The 13,631-nt window shown below is 36.7% G+C and overlaps 1 protein-coding gene across 2 annotated transcripts in view; it reads right to left on the bottom strand.

Annotated features, from left to right (window-relative positions):
* Nucleotides 1-4,876, bottom strand: part of LOC306842813 (nuclear factor 1 B-type-like) — a 92,176-nt gene extending 87,300 nt beyond the window's left edge. The window contains exon 1 of one of the 2 annotated variants that reach the window (XM_079373893.1): nt 4,721-4,876. In XM_079373893.1, coding sequence (XP_079230019.1) covers nt 4,721-4,816 — 96 coding nt within the window. In that variant the 5' untranslated portion in view covers nt 4,817-4,876. The remainder of the gene's footprint in view (nt 1-4,720) is intronic. The other variant, XM_079373891.1, reaches the window with a different exon arrangement.
* Nucleotides 4,877-13,631: the final 8,755 nt, after the last annotated feature.

Genomic DNA, 13,631 nt, shown 5'->3' with positions numbered 1-13,631 from the left:
TGCCCAAAGCAGATCTTCGTCAGGCATGGCTACACATTGCTGTAACAGTTAAAGAACCCCTAGTCGATCATTCTCTTCACAATGCTCTCCATCTGATCTCTCAAAGATAAGTCAACAGATAGTCAGCATACTAATATGCCTTTTTACATCTTATTGAAAATAGTCTCACATGTACACATATTATAAGTGCCAGTATTCCAAAAGGATTCAGTAACAACTCAGGCTGCATCTGAATATGCATACTTCCCTACTATATAATAGGCAAGAAAAGTAGCCTATGTAAAAAGAGTAGGAGGTCCAAATTCACCGTTGAGGAATTCAGAACCATACTTAGCATAATACTCTTACTACGTTTACCATATACCAAAGTAAGAGACAAGTAAAACATTTTTAATTTGATTATGAAGTTTTCCATGCATCACATGATTGTAAGGGATTTCTTTTCCTCATTAAAGATGCTAAGTACAGTCTTGTACCTTTGTCTTTTTTTTTTTTTGTTTGTTTTATATATATATACTTTTTAGGCATCAAATCAAAGAAAGTAATGTTTTGATTTCAATGTAATGTTTAACCTTGTTGCTGGTTGGTTTGGTTTTTGACATATACGTTTAACGAAAAACTTTGCAATGTCCCTGTGAGACCTGTTGCTCTCTGACAATGATAGGTCACATGACAACATGGTAAATGTAGTACATCTGGATTACATTCATACTATAGAACATAAGTCCTATTTGGACAGGACTAGGTTTCTTTGCAGTTTTAATCCCATCGAAATCTGCCAAGTTTGTGTTTTTCTCACACAACTTCTGTAAAAAATTTCAGAGCAAATTTTCTACTATTTTTCAGCAAAATCTGTGGTCCTCTGAGAAATCTAATCCTGAATATGAATGTCTGCCATGTGTGTTTTTGGCTTACCTGACCTACTGTATATGCACTAATCTTCCGTATGTTCCGTAATATAAAATGCATATAAAATTTAAAAATATAACATTATGAAGAGCCAAATCGCTTAAATTACTAAGACTGAACATTTTAATATCAGCATCAGGTAAGCTATATGTATAGATTTATCTGCTTAGTTACGTGGGTTAATTATAAACAGCCATTTCAATAAAGGCATGTTAAGTTTATTTAAATAATGTCTCTATAATAAATTATAGAAACTCAAATGTCATTCAGAAAACTCAGCAAAGGTATTTCAATCCCATCCGAATATAGGGCTATACTTAATGATTCAACAGAAATACCTACAATATTAATAGTATTGTGCTAACTGATATGACAGTTGTCTCAGACTTGTACTGACAGCTATGGGTGCAATATCATGCAAAATAAATATTTTTTAGTATCACTGTCATTGTGTAAAGGCTCTACTCACAGTCAGAGATAAAGCGAGTAGTATTTAGGTGTCATGTGGTCTTAAAATGGCAGTCCACATGGGGTGACCTGCTTCATGCAAAGTAATTGCAGCTTGTCCTTCAGCTTTGGAACAACTCTAAATAAATAACAACAACAGCAACAATAATATAAACACATAATGACACAAACTGTACTATTAGAAGTATTATTAAAAATAATATTAATGCTTATTATGGCAGTAGTGGTGGTAGAGTAATAGTGCTACTAGAGTTTGATGGTGAGCTGAAGGTGGCAGAAGCTTTAAACATGCTTCTCTGATACACACTGCTGGCAAGTTAGAGGAAGTTGAGCTTGATCTCTACGATAATGATCAAACTAACCTGAGGTGTGCCCAACAGCCGGAATAATTAACTGTGATTACGAAGAGAGTTTAGCTTCCAGACAAACAAAACATTTAGTTGTTAGATGAGTCTGAGGATTTGAGTCTAAATCAAAAGCACCAAGGTGACCTATCTAAAAGTACAACGACACTACTGTCATAATGTCAGCTGACACTAATCCCATGTTGTGATCAAGTTTCATGCTGGTTACTGAAGGGTTAAACCTTAAACTCCTCGTGACTCTTCTCTTTTTAGGAATATCCTTTACCAAAAAGCTATATTTGTTCATACATATTCCATTAATACATATTTAGACTGCGTGTTTGCTATTGTCCTCTTGCATTATCGACACTGTTTTCCTGTTTAATACTGTAAAGCTGCTTTGACACAATCTGTATTGTAAAAAGCGCTCTATAAATAAAGGTGACTTGACTTGACATTTACAGAATAATTAATACAGTCGCTACACCTGGCGTAAAAACAAACAAATCCTAACATAAGCAGCGCTTACTTTGTCTGCCCATTATATACTGGTCACAATGTTGGTCATCATCTGACCAACAGCCCTGAGCATCAGAGCCCAGTGGTCATCCAATCAATATCATAAACATAGTTGTCACAGAATTTCCTCATTTATTTCTTCCCCTACTGCTAATCCTTTTAATTACTGCCTTACTCAATGCTAATGTTATTCACGATTAGTTGGTATTATGCTAATCTTCGACCCACATTCGGCAGGAGAGCAGGAGCATCGTCTGAAGGCCAGATTGCTGGGAGGCTGGCATGCAGACTGACATCAGTCTCCCAGCTGCACAAAGCAAGCCAGACAGAGGGACTCTTGCAAAAAAAAGGCCCTTAATAAACAAAAAAATGGGGGACTGTAGTGTGTACCTTAATGAACGACTGTTGGCCACAGGGATTAGCGAAAATGCTGCTTTCCTCTCTTTACTAGCCCACCCCAGCATCTGCTGACAGTTCTGACATTTTGAGCCAGTTTCTTAGTCTTGAGTGTCGGAGTTTGTATGTGAAACACAGAAAAATAGAAATATTGTGAAATGTTCCAAATTCTTGATTGAAGATATTCCACTGCATCTGTCAATATTCAGTAGTAAACACATGGCATATAAAAATTTTTTATTAATGTATACATATCTACTGTATAATATTCATGTATACTGTAACATTTGTGACCCTGTCTGTGAAATCCAGGCTAAAGTCTCACAATCTAATTATGAGATAATAAGCATCAAAGTTTGATTTCAACCATTAATTTCATTATGATTTCAAGCTTTGAGACAGCCATACTCAGTCAATATTAAAGATATCAAGCTTACATTTTCACAGAAGCATGATTTTAAGTAGAAAACAGTAAATCACACACACAAAAAAGACTTTTGCTGGGTTTTCACAGCCAGGGTCACATATGTACTGAAAATGATTAACTATAAAGCTTGTGTCAGTGTTCCAGATTCAATTACTGCCTTTTTATTTACTAATTTTCGGTAAGAAAATATACAACATGCATAATATTTTAAAACTTACGATTTTAATAGTACGCAATAAAACACTAATGAGTGTGCAACCCCTAACCCTAACCCTATCTACAACCAGAAAAGATAAATGTTAACATTCCTTATAAGCAAAGAAGGACGGTAATTTCAATCATCCTCAAATAAACACATAAAAAATAATGTAACTTTAAATTATGTATAATCCTTACACAATTGTTATTTAATCTGTCAATGAGTTCCATAGACTCATAGACAAATGGCTCAGACAGAAACCACAGTTTTACACAAAATGAATGACTAATTACCTAATAACTGAAAACACAAAAGTGTTATATTGTATATAAATAAGCAAAAATAAAATTTGTGCAACAAAGATGATTCCTTTCTAAACAATGTTTTAGCTATAAAGTGTTAATAATGCTAAATCATGTTAATGTTTATAATGCTAATAATAATAATAAAATTTAAATTAAAAATTAAAACACTGATTTTGAAGCATCACTTTATACCCTAATTGTTGTAACTGCCCTATTAAAAACACACTGATTAACTGTTAACTCACAAGATGGCTGGCAAAAGGAAAACATATTTAACTTAAAAAAAAAAAAAAAAACATTCATAGAGGAATGAGAACCAGCAGTAGCTTCATAACAGCGACACTCAAAACAAGAGGCTTTTGTCTGCCAAGAGGGAAAATAGACAAACACAGAGAAAAATGTCAACAAGTGCCGGGCAAGACCACATCTTGTGCGACAGTGTCTAGTGGAGTAAGTCACAAAATCAACCAAGCAACATCAAAAACATCATCAGAAATCAACCAAGCAATGACTGCAAGAAACATCATCTGGAATAACACTTTATCTCTTATATTTCTTCTTTTAATTTTCATCTGAAGTGGCCATGGATCGTCAGATAAACTCTCAAAATCCCCATAACAGCAAGAATTGGGATTGACCCCTTAAACATGATTAAAGGTGAGTTATAACCTAAAATTAGTATAGATCGCAGTATGCAAACAGAAGAGGGACTCTGAAAACCTTGACCTCCTGACACAGAGTTTAACGCAGGGTCCTGACCTCACCTGACACCAGTGACATCCGTATCCAACACACATTTTGCTAAATATAAACACATTAGAAGACTGGGAATAAAGCAGTATTACAAACAGCAATATGCTAAAATAAATGTAAAAGAAATAAAAGTACAGCAGCAAAAAAAAGAAGCAGCAAATATATACATATATACACATATATGGTTTTACACATCACAAAAAGATTCTGTAAATAATTATGAAAATATTGCTAACTTTTTCAAATAATAAAACAAAGAATTCAAATTCAAACAACTACTCTGCAAAACCTTTTCTCTAAGACATGCTATGAATCGCACTGAAGGAGGAGTTACGTCACTCAAAAAAATTGGTGGGAAAAAGCGAAGAAAAAAAAAAACTCCAAAAAGCACCAAACTTACCATCCACCAGGTCCTGGCTGTCATGTCATAACATAGCTGCCATTTGATGGAGCTGTCTGCCGTTTTCCCAGCCATTCTCCCGTCAGTAGCTTTCATCAGGAGCAGCTCAGGAGTAGATAACACACTAATCAAGCCTTCATCAGACGCCACTCTCTCAGCCCCATGTAGGCCAATCCTTATCACACTGCATTATGGGAGAAAAAAGTGCACGCACACACACACACACACACACGCATGTAAGCAGCCCTGTGCTGCAGCGATGACTCCAGCCTCCAGTGCTGCCTACAATGACAGGATCAGGATCTGAATCCCTCACACACACACACACACACACGCACACACACAGAAAGCCCCCCACCTCGGCCAGGACTTTAATTTTTTAAGCTGCACAGAACAGGAGCATGGCATTTTTTTTGCATTTTCATTGGTTCTATATTGTTGATTATGGTTTTTGGAACCCCCCCAAAAATAAATACACACACACACACACATTTTGGCCCCCCTCCCCCATACGCTCCTTGATGAAGGGAGGCCCAAATGGGAATTATATTCCCCAAACAAAGACTGGGGAGTTTCATAGACATGAGAGCCGGGCACGGTTCAGATATCACAGACTTACAGCAAATAAGGGAGGGAGAAAGAGGGAGCAGGAAAGAGAGAAAGAAAGAGAGGCGCAAACACAGACAGGTATTCCAAGTCCATTCACTAACAAACCTGGCGTACTACTTCACCAAGCTTTGACCATCACTTTCTAAACATTAAAGGACACACTCTACTGATTCAGAAAAAGCAAGGGGGTTTAAACATCTGACAGATGAAAGAAACAAAAAATAGTTTAAGGTGTTGCTATGCCAATGAAAAATTTGTAAACATTAGTACAAATTTAGAAAAAATAGTTACCCTGTCGTATTCTGAACTGAAACATGAGGTTGGTGTTGATAAACATTTTCATGTGATGATTCTTTATAAATGACTCTATAAAGTGTTAATCATTCTGTCATGTTCTCAAGTAGGCTATCACTGAGGCAATAGCAAAATTGCTAAAGTAAAGAAAGATAGTTTGTCAGAAAAATAGTTAGCACTCAAAGTCAGTCAACAGAATTCATCCTTAAAAAAGAGACCTAGATTTTTTGTCATTTTTATTTTAGATAAAATTGAGTGTAGATAAAATAATGAAGCAAGCTCTAAGATCATCTTTACATAGTTTGACATTTGACAGATGTCAAGAGTTTTAAGAATGAGTAGTCTGATGCAACATGGAGGGATGAATCTTGAGATGGAGAAGACAATGGGTGTACTGTTGGAACATCCACATAGATGCAAAAAGATTGAAAGTGGAATAGTGAATGGTTTTCTATTGAGTTTGTTAAGCTAAAGTTAGTACTGTTAAATCAACTGAACTGTACAACATTTCCAACTATTTAGTGGAAAAGAGGAAAGAAAAAAAATAAACATAAGTTCAAGTAAGAAAGTTCATACCCTGTTTAAAAATGTGTGAATATTTTTTGTATAATTATAATATTTCCATATTTATAATGTATATTCATGTCCTTAAGTTATATTTAATTTTAAGATTTTTTAAAGACTTTGCTAACAAATTTATTAGTAAATATCACAATTATTCAGTCATGTTTAGTACACTCTGGATGGCTAATAAACTTTTCAGTTCATAAATGAAATGTAAAATGTTCAAATTATTTTTTTTTTAAAGTGAATCACATTTTTAAACCTGATTGTGAAACCCAAAGTGACTTCATTTACAGATTCCTTTACAGATGCTTTCAAACTGTGTTAGCATTGATAATGATAGTGGCGGACAATGCTGCTCATCTTGGATCTAGATTCTATGCAAAACCCACAGCAATCTCTGGACAGCCTCTAGAAGGTTTCAAATATTTAAGTAATCAGAGTTTTCTAGAAGCAAGTGTCTTTGCGGGGTGCAAAGGCATCAGTTAGCATGTAATAACTGGCTTGCATTAATAGCATTAACACTGCTTTGGCTGTTTAAAGCAATGCAAAGCAAGCTTTGATGACATTAACCAATTATAAGGAATCTCTTGCATCGGAAGGCTGAGAGATGTGTCATCCAATGGATGCGCTGGAGCAACTGATTTACAGTTTTTATTCGAGTCACACAACAATCTTATGTTTGAGCACATCCCACTCCTTCAGAATTACATTTAATACACATACATACAAACAAATGAATCTCTAGTCATGCTTTTGACATTTGCAGATTTACGCATCAACCTGACTCTTTGCTGTGAGTAGTGGGGTTTAACGCTGAATGCCAGCTTTGTTCCATGTTTGGATCTCTCTTTGTAACCTATCCAGACCTTTTTCCCTCGGCAGCGCATTCCCAACCTCCACCTCCTCACAGAATGTTCCCGCCTGCAGCTGCTTCCCTCCACGTGAATTGTGGGATTGTGTGAGAACGTCCCGTCAGGGCACAGCGCGTCTGGCATTCAGGGGCCGAGGTGGCATTTCAGAAGCACTACGGTCAGAAGAATACCTAGAGTGTTGTTTATCATCCTCGCATTTTGCGTTGTGTCTTTGCATTCATTTCCGAAACCTTTCCCACATTTCCACACAGGGTCCCAAGGAGATTATTCAATTTTCTTACACTTCATAACTTTTTACATCAAAAGTCCAAAAAACTAATTCTGTTCTAGCTCATCCAATGGAAGCATTAGACGAATAATTGAAATAATTAGCAGAATAATAATAAACCAAAGGTGACTGATCCATAAAAAGGATGCTAACTGAAAGCAGACTAAAGAAAGCAGAGAACAACTTCACTGCATTATCAAATCTTTTTTTTTATTTCACTGCCTTCTGAAAATGCATTCTTTCAAAACATTAAAATATTTCTTCACCTTTGCCATATTGATTTTGACTCTGCAGCTCGATACATTTTCTAGCCTTGATTGGATTAGGATTACAATTTTAGTTTTAATTGGATTTCTACTTTCTTTCAGTCTAGTATTTGTAAGATTTATATTAAAAATCAATAGGCAAATCAATCATTTGAAAGGCTGGGAAGTGAAAATTGTTGAATTGATCCAAGTAATGTGAACAGCTGCTACAGACTTACTGTGTACATAAATCTGTTTGTGCTATCTACTTAGTACAAATCACAACTGTGACATATACAGATAAGTGCTTTTGTCAATAAATCTATGTATTTAAATCTAATAATGCTAATGTAGGAAATATATTATTTATATCATTCAAATATTATTATCAATTCAGGATGAAAAAGATATGCTGAATATTTCATAATGTCATGTATACCTAACAGTAGTCACATTTCAAATCGAGCAGATACAGCAGTCATGGCTAAGAGTCATTTAAGGTTTAAGCCATTGTCTGTTACTAATTAATGATAACCAATGTCCAGAGATGCTCTATAATCCCAGTCTAGCACTGTCCAAGAAACAGTAGGATTATAATATCTTCAATAATATATATGCATAAAAGGGATATCATCCCAAATATCACTCCTCTTGATACTCTTTATTAGGTTCTATTCCCATAATTCTCTCTTTTGTTTAACCAGATGTCCACTCCTAGAACAATAACAGGTGGCCATTTGTTTAATTAGGCCAGTTTACTTAGCAGGCCAGACACATGGACAAGCGTCAAATTTTACTTCAATATATATACAAAAAGCATTCAATTACAATAATCGAGACATATGTATTTTAAAGCAATGAACAGTGATTGTAATTGGTGAGGGTGTAAAATTATTTTTTTTCAGGATGAAACAGGACTTTAATAAACAGTAATTAATACAAGAAGAGAAGATGATTGCTAGTAATGGAGTAATCTAAAAAAAAAAATTAATTACAAAACCTATTACCATGATCTATTGGAGAGTCTAATTTGTTGACAAATGACCACCTGTTGCTCCACAGAAGAAATGATGCCTGCTTCAGGACAATGGAAAGAATTCACAGTTGATTTACTGACGTTATAACACATAAAACCAAATTAAGTCTCATTTCTGAAATAATACATACATTTAAAATCTCTTGTCACCCATTTACGTAGCGTTTTAGTTTGATTTATTCAAATATTTCCCTGAGATCAAATAAACAACTATGAAACTTGTTTGGGAAATATTATTTCTGGTAAATTCCATCAAACGTGTGACATATTCAAATAAATTGGACTATTTTCTTTATGTTTTGATCATCCAAAAAAAAAAAAAAGAACAGCTGAAAGATATAACTAAAAAAGTTATAAAGTTAAAAACAACAGATTTCAATGTAAAATAGCAATAAAGAACTAAAACAATATTACACTAAAACCAAAGGAGACCAAGAAAAAGAGAATAAGATAAGCTTTAATAGTTGAGCATGGCATTAGCAAGAAGAAGGGTTTGATTCTTCATCTTATGAAATTGTCTATAAAAAGCATAAATGTAATAAAAAGAGAAAGCAAACAGATTCCTACTAAATGAACCATAATAGAAAGCTATTTAGTTTCAGTGAAGATGGCCATAAACGTGATATGTTCTAGATTAATTTTGGCTGAGAAAGGCAATGCAGGCGAACACTTGCACAGAGGTCATGACTCAGTCTCTCAGTGAGAGAGCGACATTAAAGAGTCCCAGCCAAGACTTTTTTTCCCTCTGGGACGAGGTGGTCCTGCCATCACACAGGCAATCTTTTAGGGTAATTCAAGGGAGGTACTATCTGCTGTCACTCAAGTGAAGAATGCTGAACGCCAGGGAGCCAGTCAGTGCTGACAGGGGCCGTCATTCACACCACCACACAGTGCAGGACACACGCCAGGCCAATCAACAGAGGCCCCTACTGGGAATGGACAGCATCAGGGCGGGAGGCATCCAACCGTGGCAGGGAGAGAGAGAGGGTGGGAGCGAGTGGGCGTGGGACCTTCTGGGGCAATGCCAGAGTTCGACAAGGGTTAATGGAAGCCACTAAACAACCACTAGGATTAGAGGTTAAAATATGGATTACTTAAAGGCCTTGACGTTGAATCATGGAGCGCAATGATTGAACGCGTAATCCTCCCATTTAATGAAGAGCCCTGGAAAAAATCATCACATTTTTACTAAATATAAAACAAATGGTGGCATTCAGCTAATTCTGTACCTGAATAAACCAGAAAATGATCAAATTGCACAGAAAATTAAAAAACGTCCACCCCAGGCAGAAGTTCAAACAAGGTGGGCAGAGGAAGGGGGTAGAGCTGGTTCTTACTGGCCCAGACGCCACCTTTCAGCAGGGCACAACACACACACACACACTGCACTGATTCATTGAATTGTTCTTTATCCGACACACCATCCAAAGCACTCTCTCTAAAAGACGTCTCCTCGCAACCGTCCCCTGTGCCGCAATATTAGACTTGCCAACCTAGAGGAAGTACATAAGGACCTCTTTGTTAGGTTACACTGGAGGGACATTGTGTAAAATACAGTGCCTGCCCAAGATAAAAGGCTTGCCTTTCCTCTCATCTGAGCTAAGTTTATCCTCCCTGAAGTCTCTCCTTTCTGCCCAGCAGACAAAGGGATGACTTTAGTTTTAGGACCAGCTACCTATCAATACATTCATCATTCTAGGAGAGGGAAATCATGGGGAATGTGCCAGTAATCGCTGAACAAGGGAGTGTCATAAGCATGTAATACTGAGCTAAACAAAGTACCCAAGACCAAACTTATTTAACGGAAAATGTTTTGCTCTTTGTTTAGGGCACACAACCCTTTTCGAAATGTCCCATTAGACGTTACAGGTAAATTCTTTACAGGATTAGACTCTGCAAATTGAGTCTTGGCTATCAGGTGTAGAGCAGTTGGAAGCAGAAGTCAGCCCGTTAATGACTCAGGTAACAGAGGTTTTGGTATAACACTGAGCCGTGAATGGTAAGGACAATGGCAAACAGGAAACTCACCGTACGTTTCCATGGCAAACAGAAATCCTGCAATGCTGAAGATTCCTACATTTGGTCATGTTTATAAAATCACATGGCTGCTTCATTAAAGAATATTTTGTAATCAATAATTGCAATATGTTTGAATTTAGAATTTGAGAATTTAAATGAGAGAAATATACATTTGTATTGTACAACAATTAGTTTTAGCCCTCCAATCTGTTTGGCCGAGTGGTGTTCCAGATGTGTTGATATTTAGTCCACAGCACTGGGATCTCTGAAAAATTAGAAGAAACTATACTGCCTATTTCCAACGTATGCAAAATACAGTTTGAGTTTCTTCATCTTCAGAAAAAATAAATCAAATTAGCTATTTGTTCTTGCAATATTACAAAATAAAAATATCTGACAAAATTACAAAAATAAGGATGCAATACGTGCAGGTCCTTTTCAAAAAATTAGCATATTGTGATAAAGTTCATTATTTTCTGTAATGTACTGATAAACATTAGACTTTCATATATTTTAGATTCATTACAACACAACTGAAGTAGTTCAAGCCTTTTATTGTTTTAATATTGATGATTTTGGCATACAGCTCATGAAAACCCAAAATTCCTATCTCAAAAAAATAGCATATTTCATCCGACCAATAAAAGAAAAGTGTTTTTAATACAAAAAAAGTCAACCTTCAAATAATTATGTTCAGTTATGCACTCAATACTTGGTTGGGAATCCTTTTGCAGAAATGACTGCTTCAATGCGGCGTGGCATGGAGGCAATCAGCCTGTGGCACTGCTGAGGTGTTATGGAGGCCCAGGATGCTTCGATAGCGGCCTTAAGCTCATCCAGAGTGTTGGGTCTTGCGTCTCTCAACTTTCTCTTCACAATATCCCACAGATTCTCTATGGGGTTCAGGTCAGGAGAGTTGGCAGGCCAATTGAGCACAGTAATACCATGGTCAGTTAACCATTTACCAGTGGTTTTGGCACTGTGAGCAGGTGCCAGGTCGTGCTGAAAAATGAAATCATCTCCATAAAGCTTTTCAGCAGATGGAAGCATGAAGTGCTCCAAAATCTCCTGATAGCTAGCTGCATTGACCCTGCCCTTGATAAAACACAGTGGACCAACACCAGCATCACTGACTGTGGGTACTTGACACTGGACTTCAGGCATTTTGGCATTTTCCTCTCCCCAGTCTTCCTCCAGACTCTGGCACCTTGATTTCCGAATGACATGCAAAATTTGCTTTCATCCGAAAAAAGTACTTTGGACCACTGAGCAACAGTCCAGTGCGGCTTCTCTGTTCAAAAGTGGCTTGACCTGGGGAATGCGGCACCTGTAGCCCATTTCCTGCACACGCCTGTACACGGTGGCTCTGGATGTTTCTACTCCAGACTCAGTCCACTGCTTCCGCAGGTCCCCCAAGGTCTGGAATCGGTCCTTCTCCACAATCTTCCTCAGGGTCCGGTCACTTCTGGACAGCAGTCAGGTCGGCAGTCTTACCCATGATTGCGGTTTTGAGTGAAACCAGGCTGGGAGTTTTTAAAAGCCTCAGGAATCTTTTGCAGGTGTTTAGAGTTAATTAGTTGATTCAGATGATTAGGTTAATAGCTCGTTTAGAGAACCTTTTCATGATATGCTAATTTTTTGAGATAGGAATTTTGGGTTTTCATGAGCTGTATGCCAAAATCATCAATATTAAAACAATAAAAGGCTTGAACTACTTCAGTTGTGTTGTAATGAATCTAAAATATATGAAAGTCTAATGTTTATCAGTACATTACAGAAAATAATGAACTTTATCACAATATGCTAATTTTTTGAAAAGGACCTGTAAGTGGCAATCATCACGGTCCAAACAATGGTTAATGTTGAAAACAACAAGGTCCATAGCCCAACTATTCTTAAAATAAAGTTTGGTGCAGACCAGTCTCCAAAGAAGATGCATACCAGTTTCCAAATTCACTGATCGGTTACAGCGTTATTATGGATTTTCTGTGATAGTGCCCCAATATGTGCAAATTTGACATGACTCGGCATGCATTATTAGAAGTGTTTGTTTTCTAAGCATATCAAGTTTTGTTATGGTTGGACTCACAGACGTATTGGTAAGTTAGTTAGGGTTAGGATAGCCATGGGTGTTAATAAGTTCCTAGCTTCTATGTGCAAAATTTGGTCTAGATTGGACCAATGTATAAACGGCATTTAAAAAGGCATATTTTTTTTCAGAATACTGAAAATCGTGAAAAAATTCAAATTTGTTTCTATAACACCACCTAGTGTCAGACAGACGTGTGTCTGTGTGCCTGAGTTCATGCACATGTTTCGGACCATCCTGCCAAGTTTGTAATCTGGTGAAATTGACTTCTCTCTGGTAATGTGTGCAGGACATTTCCCATCATGTAGTTCAGTTAAACCGCGCCCCTGCAGGCTCACGTTCCTCTGCCTCCACTTTTGACAACAATGTCCACGGTAACACTTTAGTACACCAATTCTCACTGTTTACTAGTTGCTTATTAGCATTCCTATTATTAACATATTGGCTGTTTATTAGTACTTATAAAGCACATATTCTGCATGACCATATTCTACATCCCTATACCTAAACCTAACAACTACCATACTAACTATTATTAAGCAGCAAATTAGGAGTTTATTGAGGGAAAACCAGTAGTTAATGGTTTGTTAACAGCGAGAATTGGACCTTAAAATAAAGAGTGACCATGTCCACATATCATATCAAATTCAATCAATAACCATTGTAACCCTACTGGGTTATAATCCAAAATATAAATGTGTGAAGTTTGAATGCAATCCAGACACACTAAATAGCTCATGTTGGCTTTGTCACATGATTGCATTGCTTCACTGCCATTCATAACTCATCTCCCATAGGTTCATGGGATAATAAAGTGTCCATCAAAATGGTTCCTCCAGACTGCCTGTAAAACTAGGTCATCCAGGTACTTTTTCACTTACTGTTGTTGTAAAATACTATTAGTACTAGTAC

Source organism: Barbus barbus, assembly GCF_936440315.1.
Source record: "Barbus barbus genome assembly, chromosome: 2".
NCBI classification, from domain to species: Eukaryota; Metazoa; Chordata; class Actinopteri; order Cypriniformes; family Cyprinidae; genus Barbus; species Barbus barbus.
Note: the sequence above shows the minus strand (reverse complement) of the source record. Positions and strands in the feature narration are given on the sequence as shown.